The 24,240-nt window shown below is 47.1% G+C and overlaps 1 protein-coding gene across 1 annotated transcript in view; it reads left to right on the forward strand.

Annotated features, from left to right (window-relative positions):
* Positions 1-24,240, forward strand: part of HGFAC (HGF activator) — a 176,971-nt gene that overhangs the window by 85,407 nt on the left and 67,324 nt on the right. The window contains exons 6-9 of the mRNA XM_075333158.1: positions 5,513-5,635; positions 5,778-5,912; positions 8,662-8,772; positions 22,456-22,633. Coding sequence (XP_075189273.1) covers positions 5,513-5,635; positions 5,778-5,912; positions 8,662-8,772; positions 22,456-22,633 — 547 coding nt within the window. The remainder of the gene's footprint in view (positions 1-5,512; positions 5,636-5,777; positions 5,913-8,661; positions 8,773-22,455; positions 22,634-24,240) is intronic.

Genomic DNA, 24,240 nt, shown 5'->3' on the forward strand with positions numbered 1-24,240 from the left:
TTGTGACCCAAGGTAATACCGCCCTCCTTGTGACCCAAGGTAATACTGCCCTCCTTGTGACCCAAGGTAATACTGGCCTCCTTGTGACCCAAGGTAATTCTGCCCTCTTTGTGACCCAAGGTAATACTGCCCTCTTTGTGACCCAAGGTAATACTGCCCTCTTTGTGACCCAAGGTAATACTGCCCTCCTTGTGACCCAAGGTAATACTGCCCTCTTTGTGACCCAAGGTAATACTGCCCTCTTTGTGACTCAAGGTAATACTGCCCTCCTTGTGACCCAAGGTAATTCTGCCCTCTTTGTGACCCAAGGTAATACTGCCCTCTTTGTGACCCAAGGTAATACTGCCCTCTTTGTGACCCAAGGTAATACTGCCCTCTTTGTGACCCAAGGTAATACTGCCCTTTTTGTGACCCATGGTAATACTGCCCTCCCTGTGACCCAAGGTAATACTGCCCTCTTTGTGACCCACGGTAATACTGCCCTCTTTGTGACCCACGGTAATACTACCCTTCTTAATAACTCGCGGTAGTAAAGCCCTTCTTGTGACCTACAGTAATACTGCCCTCCTTGTGATCCACAGTAATAAAGCCCTCCAAGTGATCCAGAGTAATACTGCCCTGCTTGTGACAGACAGTAATGGTTCCCTTCTTGTGACCTCCAGTAGTACTGCCCTCCTTGTGATCCACAATAATACTGCCCTCCTTGTGACTCAAAGTATTAGTTTCCTCATTGTGACCCATTGTTAAAGTGCTCTCCTTTTGACCGACAGTAGTACTGCTCTCCTTATGACGCAAAGTAATACTGCCCTGCTTGTGACACAGTAATGGTTCCCTTCTTGTGACCTACAGTAATACTGCGTTGCTTGTGACCCAGAGCAATAGTGCTCTTCTTGGGACAAACAGTAATACTGCCCTCCTTAATAACCCGCAGTAATAAAGCCCTCCTTGTGACCCACAGTAATACTGTCCTCCTTGTGACCCACAGTAATACTGTCCTCCTTGTGACCCACAGTAATACTGTCCTCCTTGTGACCCACAGTAATACTGTCCTCCTTGTGACCCACAGTATCTATACCCACATTGAGCAGCCATATTCCTTTCCCTTTGTGCCCCCATTGTGGTCATCGAAGCAATAATCTACCTAGGTGCCCCCCACAAAATAATAGTGCCTACATTGAGCATCTCAATGCAATAATACCCACTTTGTACCACCAAACAGTGTGCTCAGTCCTCCAAAGTCATATTACGCTCTGTGTCCTGTTGACGTTGACGTTGACTTTATTATTATTATTATTATTATTGACTCCTCATTTGTTACTACTGTCTGTATATTTAAACCTGTCTTGGAGAACTCACTAACCCCAGGGTGATGTGTGCCCCCTGTGGTGGGCACATTGTAGTCGACTGCCATCTTTGTCTCATCAGTCGCTCTGTTTCTTCCATCTTTTGCTATTTAGCTCACTTTACTGACTGCCTTTAAAAATGACTTCCTTCTTTCAGAAACAGCGCCACTATTGTCCCTAGGCTGAGGTTGGTATTACATTCAAATAACTAGGGCTCAACTATAGTTTCCAGCCTTACAGAATATGATATAAGCCATGTACGTCTGACTAGTCAGATATTTAATTGGCAGTAGATGACTCTAACTTACTTGTCTCGGACACAACATATTTCCCCGTGAAGATACAATTAAGCCATTGACCCAAGCAGTCAGCAAAGTCAAATAAGTCAACCATATCCGATATAACAGTATTGCATCCTCACAGAAAGAAATACACATTTTCTCCTTGTCTATATTGGGGGCCATTAATAATGACCGCTTGCACTTTGGACATAGGGACCATGGGAATAGGGCTGCGATTCATTTCACAGAGTTTTGTAGGCTTGCTAAAACTGTTTCACTGAGATTTTATTTATATATGTCCAAGTATCCCAAAGCTGCCAAATGTTCAAGATTTCTAGGGACTGACTTTTTTTTTTGCTCATGAAAGTGTTGTTCAAAAGCAAAGTAAAGCTATACTAACTGACTGCAATGGAAGGATAGTATGTGAATAATGTTGGATAGCACTTGTAAAAACAAGCACTTTTGTAGTTTACTGCTCATCAAAATTTGCAGCCGTTCTTGAGATATTAACACTTTACTTTTTGTTTACAGCTCATTTCCTAGGAAACCGACCACCGCTGCTGTGTTGCTTGTAAGCACTGCGGCTGGGTATCGGAGGCAACAGCACGCTCTAGCAATCCTGATCAGTGTCAAAACAGTACCAGCACATACAAGCTCAACAGAAAAGAGCTTGTAAGGAAGATGCATGTGTAGCACCCGGGGGTATGGGGTACTCGGTTCCGGGCGGAGTCACTATTGGGAATGTCACAGCGGTGGCCTTTAGTTTATACGTGATGACACTTGCGGTGTTGCGTCTAAGTGTAGGGAGCCGCCTCTGCAGAATGTCTCTACTGGGGCTGATGGTATTGGCAGCTAGTATGGAAGTCCCTCCGCAAGTAGGGTATTACCCCAGCGGGTGTATGGTGCAGTGAGCGTTGGAAGAAGGGGTCCAGACAGGTATTCAGTGCAACTTGTTTACTCACTTGAGATGTTAACTGGCTGCCCATGGCCGGTTTCACCTCCAGGTTCCCTTCATTCCAGTGCCAGTCTGGTTTCTCTGGTACCTTCTTCCCCTGCACTGGTCTCTGGTAAATGGGTCCCCATGGTATAGAACACTGGGGGTCCCCGTTCTGTGGTTTATCCACTTCTGTCCGCGTGAACCCTGTGGGGTTGCAGTCTCTGCTCCTGTCCCCGGTTCTCCCTTTGCTACTGAGTCTTCCGATTCTTTAGGGTCAGAAAGGTCCTTGATGGTCCCCTTTGCTGTGCAGGTGTTAACAGGTCAGCTTGAGGCTTTTTCCTGTCCTAGGGTCCTGTACCTCGTCTGTGCGTAATTCTGGGAGTACTCCACCGGTAACCACCTCTCCTGGGTACCAGGTCACCGTTAACCCGAGTCAGGGGGTCACTTCACTTCCACCTTCACTCCTCGCCTGTCTGACACTTGTCTCTGATTACTGTCCACAGACTGCCCCTCCCACCTGGTCAACTAGTGGACTGGAGTGGCTCCACCTCTAGGCGGCCATCCATTGGTCCCACCCTAGCTGGGTACCATTGTATGGGGGATTTGTTGGGGAAAACTGGTCCCTAAGGGGGTAGTCCCTGCACTCTGGTGGGGATGCAGAACCTTGTAGCACCCTGGTGGGTTCAGGGGCGCTACACATGTTCTGCTTTTTAGCAGCAGTTGTCTGTATCCAAGGCAACGAGCTGTAAACAAAAGACAAGTTGTTAATATCTCAAGAACAGATGAAAATTTAACTAAGTAGTAAATTACAAAATTGCTTGTAATTACAAGCACTATCAAACAATACCCTTTTATGGAAATAGAATAACCCTTTAAAGGTTAGGATGGCATCAAAATGTGAGAATTGTAGTATACTAGCTGGCAAAGCAGCTCTGTGGAGACCAGAGGATAAGAGGCATTACCTTAAGGATCTAGTGGGCCTCCATTATCTAGTAATAGGCTGGAGTCACACTTGCGCGAGTCTCGCATCGTATCACCTGGCACGGCCTGATGTTCTCTGGACAGGAGCGTCTCAGCTGCATAGAAATACATGCAGCCGACCAGCTCCTGTCAGGAAAGTGTGCGACCGTGCCGGGTGATGCGATGTGAGATACGGACAAGTGTCTCCAGCCTTACTGCTTACCTCTGTGACCCCTATCTTTCAATAAGACTGTCCAGTGATCCCATCCCATTCAGAAAGTGTATAAGTGGGCAACCATCTTTCTTTTGAAATCTAAGTGAGGCACTGGTGGAGATGGGCACGCACAAAAAATACCTCTCAAACAGTATGTGGTTGTGATAGTCGGGCACAAACTGGCTCCCACCGAAAAAAAAGCCAAGGGTAAATCCAACCTAAACCACTTATTGGCACTAAACTGCTTATCCGGCACTCTTCTGTACCTATTTGCTGCTTGTTTTCCATTCTAGTATAGAAGTGTAATAATGGCAGTAAATGGAAATTAACAGAAGGAACCAAAGGGGCAATAAATATTATGTAGAAAGCGGGAACTAAACAGAAGAACACCAAGTAGCAAATGGACTCTGTGGCAATATGGGATTTTCAAGCTTTTTAGCACCTGGATGGAGTTGCTGGCCTGCTGCCTGCTGGGGTTTTACATGACTAAAATGCCCATTGGGCTGCCTATAGGAAGGTCCCTGCTCAACTAAAGCAGAGGAAGAAGAGGGAGAAGAGGCTCTGCCCTCTGAGCGGTGCCCTATCCTCTTCTTAAGTTTCCACTGGTATAATGACTTCTATTGTCTGTGTAGAGGTGGTCGAGTCCCTACACTTTTATTTTATATGTTGTCTATCTGTACTGCGAAAGGTGTTTTATAGTAAATGTATTATATGGTGTTGATTGTTATAAATGTGTTAACATGTAAATGCTGCTACTGGAGTATAGGTCCTTAATGTAGCAGAACCGGGGCCCTTTGCCAGTGGGCACTACCTAGTGAGCAGCCAGGAGAAGTGGTAGATTAAATATCAGATAGGACAGGGTTAAGTTGAGGTAGAGGAGGAGCGACAGATGGCAAGTGGGTTGGCTAGTAGTGCGAGCCTAGTGGGATGCCAGTTCTGGAAAGGGTTCGAATAAGGGAAGACATGGCTACAATGTCAAGGCCAGTCAGAGACCCTGAGGTAACCTCAAGAGGTTCGGAGCCTACGGCTCACCCCAACGGGCTTGCAGTGTCGTGCAACTAGAGTAGTCAGGGCCCAGAAGTGGATGAAGGTGTAGTGAAAAGGGGTAACTAAGTCACAGAACTGGCAGCTTGAGGACGAGATCCAAGATAGTGGAAGACAGGTCGAGAAAGCGTACCCCAAAAACAGTAGAACAAGAACCAAGAGGAGTAAGGCCATGTCTGTCATAATGTGAAGAATAAACTGAACAAGATTATTAATGCTCACTCACATATCTGTGCGAATAAACAATTCCTTAAGCTTATAACCTCCTGGATGGACAAACTCACCTACAGAACAAAGACATTTAGTGATGATTTTACATTCATAGTGTGTGAATGCAGTTGTATATTATAAAATATATATATATATATATATATATATATATATATAAAAAATATAATTAATATATATACAGTGTGTGTATGTATATATATATATATATATATATATATATATATATATATATATATATATATATATATATATATATATATATATATATGTGTGTATGTATGTGTGTGTGTGTGTGTGTATATATATATATATATATATATGTATGTATGTGTGTGTGTGTGTATATATATATATGTATATATATATATATATATATATATATATATATATATGTATATGTGTGTATGTATATATATATATATATATATATATATATGTGTATATATATATCTGAGGACCAGTCAGTGTTGTCTCCTATATAACCGTGTTTTCTTTTCCATAGTTCTTAAAGATCATTGTGCTGAAAAACCTTGTCAGCATGGCGGCACCTGCACTAATATACCATTATTAAACACCTATCACTGTAGGTGCCCCGTGGATTACTCTGGGCACGACTGTGAGATTGGTGAGTATTGATGAAGCCGACATTTGCCTATACTTATTTCTGATTTTTGCTACTCACGCACCTCAACACACCTTCACCTCAAGACTGAGAACCTGAGACGTTGCCTTCTTGTAACAAGGGTTTTATTTGTCCTTTATTTCAGCAAAGTGTTTTGATGAAGCTCATTATGTGCATTATGAAAATGGAGAAACATGGGCAAGAATTCACAAGGGGACGGTGGAGCAATGTACATGTGAGAACAGCAAGATTGAGTGCCACACGGGAGAGAGATACTCAGGTATTGTGTGTCATGGAGCCATGCACAGTAACAAGTCTCATGGAGCTCTGGTTAGATACTACCAGGGTTAGGGAACATGCCTGGTGGGGCTTAGGTCAGATACTATCAGGGGATTTGGCCGTGCCCATTGGGACACAGGCCAGATACTATCAAGGGTGGTGGCCGTGCCCAGTAGGGCTCGGGTTAGGATCTATCGGGGGTGGTGGCCGTGCCGATAGGAAATGGGTCAAATACTATCGGGGGTGGTGGCTGTGAACAGTGGGGCTCGGGTCAGATGCTATCAGGGGTGGACGCAGGTATTTGCTAATTATTATTATGCCTGCTACTGGACATATTGGGATCAAATCAAATCAAATTTTTGATTATGCCTGCTACTGGACATATTGGGATAGGATCTTGGAGATGGAAATTCCGCTTTAAAGTTAACCTGTCATCTTCCCCAGGCCCTCCAACTACCACTGTGTATTTATTGCTACCTATGTACTCTCTGAACAAGCCCATTTTATTTGCTTATTGATTTTTCATAGGTCAAAAATAAATGTTATAAATACGGTGGCGATATACTAATTAGTGGGTTACTAGTCATGGGGGGGCGTTGTTCTCCCCAGACTAGTCATGGGGGGGGCGTTGTTCTCCCCAGACTAGTCATGGGGGGGGCGTTGTTCTCCCCAGACTAGTCATGGGGGGGGCGTTGTTCTCCCCAGACTAGTCATGGGGGGGGGGCGTTGTTGTCCCCAGACTAGTCATGGGGGGGGCGTTGTTGTCCCCAGACTAGTCATGGGGGGGCATTGTTGTCCCCAGACTAGTCATGGGGGGGCATTGTTGTCCCCAGACTAGTCATGGGGGGGCATTGTTGTCCCCAGACTAGTCATGGGGGGGCATTGTTGTCCCCAGACTAGTCATGGGGGGGCATTGTTCTCCCCAGACTAGTCATGGGGGGGCATTGTCTCCCCAGACTAGTCATGGGGGGGGGCGTTGTTGTCCCCAGACTAGTCATGGGGGGGGGCGTTGTTGTCCCCAGACTAGTCATGGGGGGGGGGCGTTGTTGTCCCCAGACTAGTCATGGGGGGGGCGTTGTTGTCCCCAGACTAGTCATGGGGGGGGGCGTTGTTGTCCCCAGACTAGTCATGGGGGGGCGTTGTTCTCCCCAGACTAGTCATGGGGGGGCGTGGTTCTCCCCAGACTAGTCATGGGGGGGCGTTGTTCTCCCCAGACTAGTCATGGGGGGCGTTGTTCTCCCCAGACTAGTCATGGAGGGCATTGTTCTCCCCAGACTAGTAATGGGGGGGCATTGTTCTCCCCAGACTAGTCATGGGGGGGCGTTGTTCTCCCCAGACTAGTCATGGGGGGCATTGTTCTCCCCAGACTAGTCATGGGGGGGCATTGTTCTCCCCAGACTAGTCATGGGGGGGCATTGTTCTCCCCAGACTAGTCATGGGGGGAGCATTGTTCTCCCCAGACTAGTCATGGGGGGGGCATTGTTCTCCCCAGACTAGTCATGGGGGGGGCATTGTTCTCCCCAGACTAGTCATGGGGGGGGCATTGTTCTCCCCAGACTAGTCATGGGGGGGGCATTGTTCTCCCCAGACTAGTCATGGGGGGGGCGTTGTTCTCCCCAGACTAGCCATGGGGGGGCGTTGTTCTCCCCAGACTAGCCATGGGGGGGCGTTGTTCTCCCCAGACTAGCCATGGGGGGGGCGTTGTTCTCCCCAGACTAGCCATGGGGGGGGCGTTGTTCCCCCCCGACTAGCCATGGGGGGGGCGTTGTTCTCCCCAGACTAGTCATCCCACTAATCATTTTATCACTCCCCTGTGGGCATGAGTAACATTATTCACAATAGCGACGTCACCGCAGGCTATGTACAGCCCTCGGCCTCACTGACAATGTGCAATTATCCATATGTACACACCCTAGCTTCATCTGAGCACTACACATGGCCGAGCTCAAGATATGCGGCGCCAGCAGGACCGGTTGGCACCACTGTCTCCAAGGGCTTGTGCAGTTTGCTGATGAAGTCGACGTCCATACAACCGGGTTACTGCACATTGTCAGGCCGAGTGTTGTACATAGTCAGGAGTGACGCTGGCTCTTGCAAATCACGTCACTCAGGCCCACAGGGACGTGATAACATAATTAGTGGGATGACTAGTCTGTCGAAAATAACGCCCCCTATGACTACTCACTAGTTCAAGAGGCCAGTTGCCAGTGGTTTCTCCACTTAGATTAGTCACCTGAGTCGCATGGTCCCGAGTCGGATTTACAGACTGTAACATACCTGGCTGAAATAACCCAGCCGGACTATCACTCATACTGTCCGTGGTTCAACCAGCATGACTCCTAAGTCAGGTTCCCTTTAAGGGCAATAGAACACTAAGACCCGGCTAAGACTCGTATTTTAAGTGACTGTCCTAATATATTATTGCTATAATAAATGGACTTTATTCAGTGTCCTCCAGAAAAATGAATTATCCCTCTTAAGTCACTTATTACCTTAAAGGGGTCGTGCAGGATTAGTATAACATGGCTTCTTTCTCCATAAGCATTGCTACACCTGTCTATGGATTAGTTATTGCTCCGCAGTCATTTTTACTTTTATGGAACGTAGCTGTAATACCAGAAACAACCCGTGCACAGGTGTGGCGCTGTTTCTGAAAAATTCAGTTTTTCCTAAATCCTTTAATCGCATTAGTGATAACATCAGTAAAATGATATATACTACATTTAAAACTGACCTATTTGTGTCTTCAGCTTGCCCAGTGAATCCGTGTCTTAATGGTGGAGTCTGTCGTCTAATGACTGGTACCGGCAGTCCCGCATGTAGCTGCAGAGGAAGATTTGTTGGCAAATACTGTAATATTGGTAAGACAAGACCCATTGAATAAATTTGCTACCACATATGAGAGCAGCATGATGTAGGGGCAGAGACCCAGATTCCAGTGATGTATCACGTATTGAGCGGGACGGGGGCAGGATGGGACATGGCTAAAGGGGTGCTAAAATATTAATTACAAAAGGGACAAAATACAAAACACTTCCACAGTTATATGAAAATTTACCTAGTAGTAAACACACCAGACAACACAATGGAAAAATGTATATCCCCCTTAATTATAAATATATTCAAGATATTATATTTCCCTCCTACAAGGATGCAATCATTCAGGGCTCATATAATATCACTCGTTATTGAATATGGGTACTTGAAAAAAGCTGATACGGGGAACCTCTGAGATTCACAATATGGGTCAAGCAATGGAGATTAACCCCTAGGCTGTCCGATAGTCAAGAGTCCTAAGGTCAAGGTCCCTATGGGCATCATAATACTGTATCGCCAATATTGCTATGGGTTATAAATCCGCATAGGCTTATTAGCACCATATGAAAAAAAGGTTGCTATACTGTCTCTCTACGTACCCCTAGTCGACCCGACGCGTTTCTCTTCCCAGGGGGAGGTTCCTCAGGGGTCATTTAAGAGCCAGATAAATCAATGTAATATGGCATGTTGCTTAGCTAGAGGATATTATGTGAATTAACATCTCTACACCATATTATATTGATTTATCTGGTTCTTAAACGACGCCTGAAGAGAAACGCGTCGGGTCAACTAGGAGTACGTAGGTTCAGTATAGCAATCTCTTTTTCATATGGTGCTAATAAGCATATGCGGATTTATACCCCGTAGCAATATTGGGGATACAGTATTATGATGCCCATAGGGACATTGACCTTAGGACTCTTGACTATCGGACAGACTAGGGGTTAATCTCCATTGCTTGACCTATATTGTGAATCTGAAGTCCCCCGTATCAGCTTTTTACAAGTCCCATATTCAATAACGAGTGATATTATATAAACCCTGAATGATTGGATCCCTGTAGGAGGGAAATATAATATCTGGAATATATTTATGAATAAGTAGGATACACATTTTTCTATTGTATTGTCTGGTGTGTTTACTACTAGGTAAATTTTCATATAACTGTGGAAGTGTTTTGTATTTTTGTCCCTTTTGTAATAAAATTGTATAATTATATAAATTTAGGAGGTTTTTTTTGTTTGTGAAACAGTTTTATGGTTCTCCTAGTATTAATTTAACTGTGAGAGTCCAATAATAATTATTAAAGGTGTTATCCACTACTTTTACATTGATGGCCTTCATCACTGACTGATGGGCCAGGGTCCGACACCCCTCACCCCCACCGATCAGCTGTTCTCGGCAGCAGGCAGCCGGAAATGCTCTGTTCCGGAGCTGCTCCATCTTCTGATAGTGCACATCCACATCCTATTAATTAGAACGGAAGGCAGATGTGCAGTATCCGGCCTTGGCTGCTATCAGAAGACAGAGCAGCTCCAGAACTGAGTATTTCTGGCCACATGCTGCCGCCGGGACCGGAAACAGCTGATCAGCGGGAATGCGGGGTGTCGAACCCCAGTCGATCAGACAGGGAAGACCTATCCAAAGGACAGACCATCAATGTAAAAGTAGTGGACAACCCCTTTAATTTCAGCATTGACTACTACTAACTAATATTGTGACGCCCTGGCCTAGCCAGGTAGTCACAGACACAACATCATACACCCCTTTCCCTGGACAGGTCACACCAGTCACACATTAAACCCTTGTTGCCACCCTCCAGGGTTGATGTTCACACCAGGTGGGGCGGAGCCAGGCGGTTGACTACCGCCCACTGAGGAGTTCACAGGCCTGAAGGCGGGAAAACACAACAGTTGAGTTCAGGCAGTCGAGTTGTGGGCAGTAGTGAGAGTGAAACTGTTGATGTCTGGGTTGGAGCCCAGGCACTTCCAGCAAGGTAGGCAGACTGTGGTGGCCGTCTGCAGGAGTTTGTGAAGGTCAGCGAAACCGTAGGACCAGGGTCGGGCGGTGGCCCGCTGGTACCGAACCGGGGAGCCGATTGGAGCCAAGCACCAGGCAGAATACTCAGACCTCAACTAGGCTCGAAGCCAACCTTTAGTCAAAATTTACTGATTGCGGTCTGGACCTCAGGGGTTCATTCCCACCAAAGTCCTGATCGAAGGCAACAGCCCAACTGTTCCGGATAAGCGCCACCGCCAAGGGCCAGAGAACCACAGGGCCAGCGTCTGCGGCAAACGGGCTCCTCCGGCACGTATACGTTGGGGAGCGGACTACCGGTGCTCAGGCATTGGAGTTAAGACACAAAACACAGGTGCAGGGAAACGACAGCCACCATCAACCCATCCAGGGAGAACACCGCAGCCGGCTGCGGGCCCCGTCCATCCAGCCGTTTGGTTTACCAGCGACTCTGTCCATCTGTGTCTGAGTGAGTACACCCGTGCCATCCGGCACCGCGCTGTGCTGCACCGCAACCCTGCCAAAACCTATCCTGCGGAACCCTCCCTCCTGCCAGGCCCCGGGACCAACAGCCCCTACCCACGGAGGGGTCAACACCTAGATGCTCCCCGCCATCGCTCCCGGGAACCCCGTCACCAGCAGCGGTGGTGCCCACCATCACCACAACCGGTGGGTGGCGTCACGAATTCTCTCTCTTTCTCTATCTCTATCTCTAACTTTATACCCCAAAAAGTCCAATTCCACCCCCTTTTCACTCGTGGGCGAGGAGCACTGCTCGAGCCCCGGGTCCGGCCCGCTCGAGCCACCGAGGAGAAGGCACCGGATCCGAGCGCGATCTCCCCGAGCAGCCCCCGCGACAGGGAAGCTGGCCCCCGCCCCCGACAACTTGGCGTCACGAACAGGATTGAACCAGTCTACTTACCGGTAGAAGTGCACCTTGCAATCCCCGTCAGCGGCGTCCCGCTGAAAAATCTGAAGATCCGCCATATTGGGCGCGAAGATTTCCCGCTAGAGTAGTCTTCCCGAGCAGTGAAGGTGCGAAAAGTGAAGCCCCGCCCCCGAAAAGGTGAAGTGCTGTAGAAAGACCAAGGGGGGTGGGCGAAGATTTGGCCCCATGTGATTTTGGGGATAAGAAGCAGGGACGCCAGGACTCTGCACCCGTCTTGTTCCTGGAACCCGTGCGTGCAACATGTCTGCCCCGTCCGGAAGGCCCGAATTCCCGGAGCCCACGCCTGGTCCGGCCCGCTCGAGCCACCGAGGAGAAGGCACCGGATCCGAGCGCGATCTCCCCGAGCAGCCCCCGCGACTGGGAAGCTGGCCCCTGCCCCCGACAATATCCAATACTAAAACTACCTTAAAAAGGTTGTCCACTTCTTTAACATTGATGGCCTATCCTTAGGAGAGGTCATCAGACACCCTGCACCACCACGGATCATTCATTCCCAGTGCCGGCGGCGGGAGAAGGTGGCTGGAAATGCTCAGACCCGGAGGTGCTCGTCAACCGATAATGTCCGTGGCCGGGTACTGCACATATACCTTCTATTGATTTGAAGAGTAGGCGGACATTCAGTACCCGGCCACGGCCGTTATCAGAAGGGGGGGCAGTTCTGCAATTGAGCATTTTTGGCAGCATACTGGTGCCAATGGCACCAGATACAGCTGATCAGCTGGGGTGCCGGGTATTAGACCCCGGCTGATCAGACATTAACCATCAATGTTTAAGCAGAGCACAACCTCTCTAACGTTTTCTTATGCCACACTTAGTCATATGCTGTCGATGAGCTGCTCTTCATAGTTCTCTCAATGTTCAGTGAAAAACTACAGCTCCTGCCTCATTGAAAGGAGCTGGAAGAAAAACTAGATGTCACGTGACAGTAAGTATTAAAATCGCTTATGAATGGAGTGGCCATGTGATGACTGCTGGAATCAGCAAGCAGAGCTCAATCCTAACAGTGTGCATGTTACACGCTACTAAAATTGGGCAGGTTACAATGCTTAATTTTAGAATGAAACAACTTGTCCAGGTTTGTGATGAAAGTCTGAAGTCACTTTAGATGACTGCAGACTTCTAAATTCTCACAGCACGCAAACTCTTCTGATTCTCCAATGCCAGCATCAAGAGAGGACGGTAATGTGAGACCAAGAAAACGATTTGCATACTTCCGGCCACATTTCAACTAGACGTGTCTGGCCTCTCTCAATTCACTTGTATTACAGAAGAGCAGGCATGTCTAGTTGGCACATAACTGCATGTATGTAAGTTTGCATATTGGCAGTTTCATGACCTCCCACTCTCACTGCTAGCACCAGAGAATCCGGATAGCGCGAAGTGTGCGGGCTGTGAGAATTCATAAGTCTGCTATCATAGAATGACTGCATACGTTCATCAAAAACTTGGACAACCCCTTTAATGCTTCTAACATAAATAAAAGAATAGTAACCCTTTACTTTTTAGACGGCACAATACTTTATTAACATAATTAATAATAATTAATAATTAATAATAATTTTATTCATTTATATAGCGCTATTAATTCCACAGCGCTTTACATACATTGGCAACACTGTCCCCATTGGGGCTCACAATCTAGAGTCCCTATCTGTATGTCTTTGGAGTGTGGGAGGAAACCGGAGAACCCGGAGGAAACCCACGCAAACACGGGGAGAACATACAAACTCCTTGCAGATGGTGTCCTTGGTGGGATTTGAACCCAGGACCCCAGCGCTGCAAGACTGCAGTGCTAACCACTGAGCCACCGTGCTCATAGCCATGTATATTGTAATATTACAAGTTATGGATTGTTACATGTGTAAAAGATCAGCACGAATAACCACACAAGAATACATCACCAGCAATGCAGCATCACAACCCTGATCAGTACAGAAATAAATCACCAGAACCACCATCAGTACATGGTACATTAGTTGTAATGTCATGTCAGACCCATACACATTTGTATCACATAAACCTAAAACTTCCTGTATATCCCTAACTCCCAGTATCTCTTTACCATTGTTATCAGTAATCAGACTGCAGACCATACAGGAACCAGTACTGATGCAAATCAGTCAGTATTACAAATAAACATATACATCCAGTAACTTTATAAATGACATTCTCTGATAGGAGTCATTCATTTTTTTATTATCTTGTCCAGACATCATGATGACTTTTCACAGCCACACTACCCTCTCCTTTCCATACTGAGCCCTCGCTTCACACTGTCTTCTACACTGTGCCCCCTATAATGTCCAGTCTTTATACTGTACCCCATCACACTCCTCCTCCTTGGCATACTATCCCCCCTGGGTGTGCTCTTACACTGTCCCCCCATGTTAGTCCCTCTAAACCACCTCCCCATACACACTATTCAGTTTCTATTCTGTGTCCCCTTATACTTTTCTCCCCTCATACTGTCTTCTCACACTATTCCCCTCAAAAGGCTTTTCACATATTCACCCCTCCCTTATACTGTCTCCTCACATGTGCCCATACTGTCTCCACGCATATTTACCCCATCACTCTCCACACTGTAGCCTCACACATACCCTTCGCTCCCTATACAATGTAAGCATACATCCTCCCTCTCATACTGTTTCCATCCTCGCTTTCCATACTATGTCTGCACCAATCCCTCCCTTGCTTGTTTTTCATCCTGTTGTCACAAGTGTTGCACGGGTGACAGAACGTCATGTGATTTCTGGCAAAAAAAGCTCATATGGTTTGGCTGCACAAAATGCTCCCTGACTTTCTATGGTTCCTGCTTTTAGTATTCATTGTATTTGGTAGTTTGGTAGCTTTTCCGCTGTGTTTTCATCTTTTCCCCTTTAGGACCTAGCAGGAGCTCTCCTTCCATCCAGCTGCTGATTATCAGTATTCACATTGTGCTTAAATACTCCCATCTTCCCTGGACTGGTGCTGGTGATATTATTCAGTTCATTCAAGCTCTGGTTGCAAGCAGGGGGCTTGTACTCATTTGTGGTATCGTTGCTGAACTTTTAACTGAGTCATCTGTGGATAAGTAATTCATGCATTTTCCTCTGTGTGTCCTCCTTGCATCTTTTTTAGGCTGGGGCCACACTGAGATCCCCTCGCATGACACTCGGCTCATGCTGGCAGTACAACAGAGCTGAGTGTCATGCAAGTGTCCCTGCGACTGAGGTCTGATCATGCGAGCGGACCTCAGCTGCGGGGGGGGCAGGCCGACACTGAGGAGGGGATGGTCGGTGCTGCGGAGGGGCGGTCAGGCATGAAGGAGGAGAGGAAGGGATTTAGCTCTCTCTCTTCTCCGTATCTGGCAATTGCCATTCTCGCCCTGCACTCGAGGTACACCGGTGTACGACTAGTGCAGTGCGATTTTTCTCACACCCCATAGACTTGAATGGGTGCGAGAGAAAACAGGATTACAGTCGCAGCATGCTGCGATTTGTTTTCTCGTTCCGATTAGGGCTGAGAAAATAATCGCTCATGGGTGCGGACACCTAGGCTGATATTGGTCCTAGTGGAATGCAATTTTTTTTTTATATCGCACTCCATTCTCACCGATTTTTCATGCCGTGTGGCTTAAGCCTTTGTGTTTATCTAGGGTGGTGAGGGGAGGGACTCCAGGGACGAGTGGGGGGTTTGGTCAGGAATCACCATCTCCCCTTTCCTTCCCTTTCTTCGTTCGCTTGGTACTCCCCCCATACCTAATGTAACACCTGTGTCCTCAAATTTTTCCCTTCCTCCTCGCTCCCAACACTGTCTGCACCCATCTCGTCCCCCTCGCTCCCCATACTGTGCATGCATAAATCCCTCCTCTCATACAATTTCCTCATAAATATCCTCCCCCTCGCTTCCCATATTGCATCCACACCCATTTTCCCACTTGCAAACTGTTTCATCATACACCCCCGCCTTTGCTCACCATACTGTGTCCTCACCCATCCCATCCCCTTCACTCCGAAATACTGTGTGTGCATACATTCTCCCCCTTGCTCCCCATACTGTGTCCGCACCCATCCCCCCTCACTCCCCATACTCTCTGCACACATTCACCTTCGCTCACCTTACGGAGTCTACACTTATCCCTCCCTTACTCCCTATACTGTTTCCTTATACATTCCCCCTCGCTCCTCATACTGTGTCCTCAAATCCCTCCCACCTCGCTCACCATACTGTATCCACACGATCCCATCCCTCTCGCTCCTCAATACTCTATCTGCATATATTTGCTCCCTCGCTCACTATAATAAGTTACACATCCATCCCCCCCCTCACTCCCCATACTGTATCCTCATACATTCCTCCCTTGCTCCCCATACTGTCCATACTCATCCCCCCCTTGCTGTCTCTGCTGTCTGCACTCATCCCCTCCCTCTATTCCCAAACTATGCCCTCAAATTTCCCCCATCCCTGCTTGCTATTCTATATCAGCACCAATATTCCCCTCACTCCTCATTGTGTCAGCACCCATCCCCCTCCCTTGCTCCCCAAACTGTCCACAAATTCTTCCCCCAGTTACAATAAATCTTCGGTGTCTTCAGCTCCTCTGCAGCACTTATCACCAATGCTGTCTGTGCTTCTGCGGCACCAGCGAATGACGTCAGTAGTGTTATCAACTGACTTGGAAGTGCCAGTGTTTAGAACTTTAGCTGTATACACATCGGAAAGATGTAAATACAGTTGATCACTTGGAGCTGGCGTGCTGCACCTTCTCTGAGCCAGCTGTCTCTTTGCCTTTTTAGGAACACCTCTTATATATAAATTCTAGGACGTCGTCAATATATCTGAGATGTTCTCATTGTCCCCCCATAGCTAGAAACAGGGTTTGTAACTTGACTGTAGCACAAGTTTGTTATTTTCACTTATCATGAATAAGGCCATTAGAAAAGCCCTAAAGAATCAAAGCTTTCATGCCTGATATCTTGGGAGCCCAATCACCGAAAATATGGGTGTTGTTGAATATTATTTCTATAACTGGAAGTAGTTGTATTCAACAATCATCATAGACACCGTGAATCACTTTCCTTCCAATTATTCACCTCCCCCAGATGCAATGTGTCACATAATAAGAATATACAGCAACACCGCCTCCAAAATAAGAGGTAATATATTCTCCAAAATAAGATGTACGATGACAACATGCATCCAGACGTGACAAGCGCTCCCTGTTCTGCACCTCTTCTACCCAAATTGTCTATTATTCTTCTGTATGTGATGCCCAATTAGCCGGACTGAATCTGTCAGGTATTATTCATCCTCTGGGTTATCATAAATCTGCACATATTGTTCCAGCTACAATGGACATTTCAAGGAATTAAAATCATTTCATTTGCAGTCGGACTTTCAGATTTTACAGCAGCTGCAAGAACCTTGTACAGCGGGTTATTTGCATGAGGCATAATGTGGTTAATATCACTCTGTAACTTTACTAACAATATGGCAGAGGGACATTTTACCGTTTTCTGGCAGACTCTGCTGCTTTCGGTTATTAGATATGTAGACAGCTGATGTATACAATGTCTGAACATTTTTTTTGAGAACTCTTCATTGTGTTGATGCTCTTTTAGTCCTGAAAATATGTAAATGAATTGACAACTGGACGTTACCATTATGCTTTGACAAAGGAATGTGTCCCTAAATAGTTTAATAGTTGAGAAGGACTTAAGGCGGCGTTACACGGGACGATATATCGTGCGATCACATGAACGATCGCACCCGCCCCCGTCGTTTGTGCATCACGGGTAATTTGTTGCCCGTGGCGCACAAAGTAGTTTACCCCTGTCACACGGACTTACCTCCCGAACGACCTCGCTGTGGGCGGCGAACATCCTCTTCCTGAAGGGGAAAGGACATTTGGCGTCACAGCGACGTCACACAGCGGCCGCCCAATAGAAGCGGAGGGGCGGAGATGAGCGGGACGTAACATCCCGCCCACCTCCTTCCTTCCGCATTGCCGGCGGGATGCAGGTAAGCTGTGTTTGTCGTTCCCGGGGTGTCACACGGAGCGATGTGTGCTGCCTCGGGAACGATGAACCACCGGCGTGCAGAAGGAGGAACGACTTTATGAAAATGAACGACGTGTCAACGAGCAACGATAAGGTGAGTATTTTTGCTCGTTAACAGTCGCTCGTAGCTATCACACGTTACGATATCTCGAACGATGCCGGATGTGTGTCACGGAATCCATTACCCCGACGACATATCCCCCGATATATTGTAGCGTGTAACACCCCCTTTAGTAAATCTGCTTTGTTGGTACTAATATCCTAAAAAAATCCAAAGGCGATGTAGAAATATCAATGCGGTTTTAAGTTCAACACGTTTCGAAGTTAGCAAACCTCTTCCTCAGGAAAACCACATCCTGGTAACGTCCATCCTAGTCCATTCCTGAAATAATGTCCCTTGTCCTGGCCCATTCCTGTAATATCCCTCCTTGTGGCTCCTTCCTGTAATTATGTTCAGTATGCTGTAATAATATCCCCCATCCTGGTCCATTCCTGTAATTATGACCCCCTTCCTGTAAGAATGGCCCCCTTCCTGTAAGAATGTCCCCTGTTCTGGGCCTATGTTCTGTAATAATAATCCCAATCTCTACCTCTTCCTGCAATAATGTCCCCCATTTTGAACCCATCCTGTAATAATGTCCCCCCCCCGTCCTGGTTCAACATCTTGGATAATATCCCATATTGTAGCTCCCATCCTGTAATAAGGTCCCCCATCTTGGAATTCATCCTGAAATATCTCCCATGCTGGCTTACATGCTGTAACAATTTTGCCAATCATGACTTCTTCATGTAGTAATTTCCCACATCCTGGCACCTTCCTATTATAAAGTCCCCCATCCTGTAATAATGTCCCCTATCCTGACTCTTTTCTGTAACACATTAAAAAAAAAAAATCCTCTCACCTGCCCTCGCTCTTACCTTGTTTTGGGTCCTCTTCCTCCTTCATAGCCGGCATAGTTACGTCATGTGCCGCCCACGATGGGCAAGTGGATGTTGGCTGCCAGCCATTGATTGGCCGGTGGTGTGTAGAGCTGTATAGCTATTGTGATGCAGGGAAGGGGTGACTCTCTGCGCCGAAATAAATTTCTGATGAATGTGCATCGAAGAACACAGTCAGCCGCACTTCCACTGTTTGTGGTAGCCTAGCAGCTTCATCCTTTAATCCTTGTATAGGGATCTGAATTTAAAGAGGGACCTCTGGGCTATGGCAAGGGTGTCAGCTGCTGACTGGTGGAGTAAGTGTGCCACCCCTGCAGCGATCAAACCGCTCGGATCCAGGGGTGATTACTCGTGGCTCAAGGCTCTCCAGACCCGGGGGCTAGGGGCCACACTCAAATGAAGAAGGGGCTATTTACAGGGGAGATATAGTTTGTGACATCACCCGTGGTGTGCAGTAACTGGGAGTACTACTGCTGCCGTTGGGAGTACCCGGGGTGACAGAACGGGGCAGCTAGATGGCGTTTTCCCTCCACGGGTAGGGAAAGCCCTGGGACTCTGGATGGTGGGATGGATTGCAGGGGAGTGCAGGCTCGCTGGTAGCGGGGACTGGTCAGGTACTCACTCAGAAGGAAGCAGACGCTGACAATGTTGTAAACCAAGTCTCTGGGTACCACTGCCCTCTTGGGGGAGCTTGTCCGGGTCCCGTCCCCTGCAGCACTGCCTGATAGTCTGGATACTGCCTCAGTGCACAGTAATTTAGTAATGTCCAAGTGGCCCGTAAGCTTGCAGCTGTCCGGACCCCACTCCCTATTATGGGTAGTATAGGAGCTTGCTCTCAGGGGCTCACGCTTGGGATTTTAGTGGGCTGCTTTGCTTGGAAAGCCTTATCCCCCTCGTTGCGCTAGTGCCACTGATCTCTGAGCCTCGTGGGAACAGTCTATATAAGCCCTATTCTCCGCAGGTTAATTTGAAGCCTCTCCTCGACCTAGGGTCCAGTACCCCGACGTGCCTTTGGCCACAGGCCGGCTATTGTACTGCAGCTGCCGACCGTCCTCCTAGACTCAGCCAGGCACCCAGTCCCAATATCCCGCGACCGGGTCTCTGACTCCTCCAGGTCCAGACCGTCTGCAACCTAGTACACTTCTCCCCTGGGAGCTCCAACTCCCAGCTTCCTCGAGCTTCTCACTGCTCGAGGGCTACAACTCAACTCAACTTGTCACCTCCCACCTCCCTGCCTGACCCCTAGGTGGGCGGCCCTATTCCAGCTTAGCAGCCCACTGGTGTGCCTGACAGGGTGTGGTGCGAGGTGTAACTAGGATTTGTGTATGCTGATGGAGGCAGTACTGCAAGGTGGGGACCCAGAACCATGGGGGGTTGAGTCCTGCACTGAGAGATAAAGGGCGTGCAGTACCCTGTGACAACCTGACTAGTCCAGGGGCGTCACACAAGCTTGCGGCAAGAAAGATCATCACGCATCAAGAGGTCACATCAGAGACAAAATCAGAGAGCAAGCAGGAGGTCAGAATACAGTATAAATTAGGCGACACCATGCTAGGAAAGACAAGGGTCATAAAGAAGGTAAGAAGAGCTTATTGACTGGCAGTGGAAGTCAGAGCTTCAGGGGTTTAAATAGCAAACAGCCCTGCCCAAGGCTCAGAGGAAGGAGTAATCAAAAGCCGGTATTAATCCATAGCTTCCAGATTTAGCGGCACCGAGAATACCAGAAATATGATAGGACAATTGCTGTCAAACGTTGCCCACAACAAAGCACAGCCCTGCCCAACAGCCAGAGCGGAAATCGAGAGGACAGGAACCAGGGCCAAACTTACAATGAGGTTAGGTTACAACTGCCAGTTATCTACTATGAAAATACACTCACACAACATTACATGCATATGCACACATATTTAATGAATAATATCTTTGTGGGAGTGTTTATTTAATCCTGCCACCTTAGGCAGTTGCTCTTGGGTGCCTAATGGCAAATACAGTGTCATGGGTGTGTTAATGGTGACAGTCATGTGGTTTCTGGCCATAGAAGGTCACAGCGTTTGGCTGCACAGAATGCTCCCTGACTTTCTATTGTTCCTGCTGTCAGTATTCATTGGTATAGTGAAAAAACGGAATAATAGGGGAGATTAAAGACTCATACAGTAACAAAGAAGTAATCCATAACCATCCTCTTAATGCAAAAATACAAAATCTTTATTTAGGATTTTACCATTACTTTACAAGAGGGAATGTAAGGAAGCAATAAAATCATGCAAAAACAGGTGCAAAGTAAGCACTCCAGAGAAAACCATCAGACAGTGATTCAAAACAATGGGCGACCATATCCTGAGTCATATTGCAAAGGATTGTTGAAAATCCACTTGTGACTTTTAGGATCGCTACTTCCAATAGGTGGCGCTGTGCTAGAGTTTGTCTCCTTTACTGGAGAGACAATTTGAATATTTCCCAGAGGGGCATTGCAGCTATAAGTCCCCTTACCTGGCAGCCAGACTGGCTTGCAAAGTCTCCTTAAGGAGAATAGTGTTCCCCCGTGGTCCCCATATAATGTTAGCAAGTTTCACCCACAGATATCCGGTAGAAGTGCAGACACTTACACCCATTCAGGGATTTTACATATAAACAGTCAAGTGACAAAACCATAGATACCAACATGCTATAATCCCATAGGGCTATATTAAACGGACATTGCACATTAAGGGGTTAACAGGTCTTACCTATGTTTTGAAACACTGTTCAGAAGGACAAACTCTTTGCTGCTACATTAATCTCTCCCTTTTGGACCCAGCAGGTGCTCACCTTCCACCCAGCTGCTGATTATCAGTATTCTCTTGGTGCTTAAATACTCCCTTCTTCCCTGGACTGGTGCTGGTGATATTTAGTCCATTGTAGCTCTGGTTGCAAGCAGGTGGCTTGCTCTCATTTGTAGTATCATTGCTGAAGCTTTGCTGAAATCCTGCCTGTGTCATCTGTGGATAAGTAGTTTATGCTTTTTCTCCTGCGTGCCTTCCTTTAGCGTTTAATGGGGTTGGCTAAGTGCTCATCCCGCCCTATTTAGGGTCTAACACTAGGGATACCTAGGGTCAGGTATGCGGCTCGGCTCATAAGTGCGGAACCTATCTAGTGTGGTCAGGGACCAGTGGTAGGTTCAGTTCAGGGGTCACCTCCTTCCCTTGACACAGGAGTCCCCTTCCCTTACCTTTCACTGCTCGCCTGGTACTTTTCTGTACCTAGTGATATATGGACCTGCTGTAATATTACTGGTGTGTCTGTAAGGTTATACAGAACAACAGGCAGTGAACAGTAAATTGTTCAGAACTTTATCACTCTCTCTCGATCTCTCTCTCTCTCTCGATCTCTCTCTCTCTCGATCTCTCTCTCTCTCTCGATCTCTCTCTCTCTCTCGATCTCTCTCTCGATCTCTCGATCTCTCTCTCGATCTCTCGATCTCTCTCTCGATCTCTCGATCTCTCTCTCGATCTCTCGATCTCTCTCTCGATCTCTCGATCTCTCTCTCGATCTCTCTCTCGATCTCTCGATCTCTCTCTCGATCTCTCGATCTCTCTCTCGATCTCTCGATCTCTCTCTCGATCTCTCGATCTCTCTCTCGATCTCTCGATCTCTCTCTCGATCTCTCTCTCTCTCTCTCGATCTCTCGATCTCTCAATCTCTCAATCTCTCGATCTCTCTCGCTATAGGTTTAAAAATAATCTATTCTATTTGGAGACTTGTTGTTCATTATTTTTATATCTATACCTGTTTTTTTGTTAAAGATCCAAAGCAGCGCTGCTACAATTATGATAATGCAACAGAATATCGAGGCGTTGAGAAGAAAAGTCGGTCGGGCCTTAGCTGTCTAAGGTGGGATTCTGATATACTTTTTCGTGAGATTCATATTGGCACAGAGGAAGAATATATTCTCAAAGGCTTAGGATCCCATTCATACTGCAGGTAAGAATTTGTAAACTGGATGACGCTCTGAGCACACGATGCAGGTTTTACAAATCTGTCCAGGAGGGAGCTGCCTCTAGACGTTATCTGAGTGTTACATTGTGTATATATATTTGAGAAATGTTATTATATTTTGGTCTCTTTTTACTTCACCAAGAGTCCCAGGAGGTGATAGTTCCCCTTTTTTTTGAGATTATAATATGTGTGCATACAGTAAAAGCTGTTGTCTCAGACCACTGTAAGGAGACATATAGGCCATGCAATACTCCTCTGGAAATTTAAAGGGAATCTGTCACCAGATTTTTCCCTATTAAACCAAAAATATCACCTTCTGCAGCTCCTGGGCTGCATTCTACTAAGGTGCACCTAGTTTCTGGCCCTCTTTTTAGATCTCCAAAACAACTTAATAAAATATTACCTTTTCGTAATTACCTTTGGGTACTAGGATGACGCTGGGGAGGTCATGCATAGCGCCGTCCATAATCTCGAGCCAGCGCAAATATATCACCGGTGCGCGGGGGGGATAGTTTCTGCTCATGCCCGCGATAGTGGTCTCTGCTAACTGCACCTGAGCGAGACTTCGGCATCATGGAGGATGACGGGGCCGTTGTTATGCATGCAAATCAAGACTGGGGAACGGCGAACAGTGGCAGAAGGGGGGACAGAAGGCAAAATAGAGCCCGCCCACCTGGCCAACCAAACTAATTTGCATACAAAAAGGTAATATTTTATAAAGTTGTTTTGGAGGTCTGAAATGGGGGTCAGCAACAAAGTGCACCTTAATAGAATGCAGCCCAGGAGCTGCAGAAGGTGATATTTTTGGTTTAATAGGGAAAAATCTGGTGACTGGTTCCTTTTAAATAGCAAGTAGTCTTTACAGTGATGAATAGGACTAGAACTATTGAGGGTAGAAATCTTAAATATCAATATCAACCCTTTACTGAGCCCTACCACATGATTTAAGAAAAAAAAGCCAAACCAGACACTCCATTTTCAGCCTTGTGTTTACCCTTCATCAGTGCAAAGCAGTGGGTCTGTTTTGGCTAGGTGAAAGGCACTGACATAGTGTCTGAGCGATTGTGGAGAGTGCCAAGCTGGTGAAAGGAGACTTAAAGGCAATGGTGTAACTAGAGTCCGATGGGCCCTGGTGCAAATTTAGACCTGGGCCCCCGACTCCTACAGGTTAGTGAGATGTATGTGCCCTTGTAGTGGTCTAAATCCTCTAAAGAAATAAAAGTTGCCCTCTCTCCCCCCTTCATTATATAGTAATTAGTGATGAGCGAGCATGCTTGTTACTACTCGGTACTCGCACGAGTATCACTGTACTCGGTCTACTCGGCGGGGACCGAGTAATCTCGCGATACTCGTGCTGTACTCGTGGTCTTCATTTCTGCATGTTGGCGCTCTTTTGAGAGCCAGCCCTCATGCAGGGATTGGCTGGCAGACCACTGCAATGCCACAGCCCTGTTAGTTGTGGAATTGCAGTGATTGGCCGGCCTGGACAGCGTGACCGAGCCTTTATACCGGCGGGCGCGCTGTGCTCTGCTCACAGCTATCCAGACAGTCAGTGCAGGGAGAGTGTCGCTGCTTCAGGGAAAGGTTTGCGG

The sequence above is a fragment of the Anomaloglossus baeobatrachus genome, chromosome 1 (assembly GCF_048569485.1).
Source record: "Anomaloglossus baeobatrachus isolate aAnoBae1 chromosome 1, aAnoBae1.hap1, whole genome shotgun sequence".
Lineage (NCBI taxonomy): Eukaryota > Metazoa > Chordata > Amphibia > Anura > Aromobatidae > Anomaloglossus > Anomaloglossus baeobatrachus.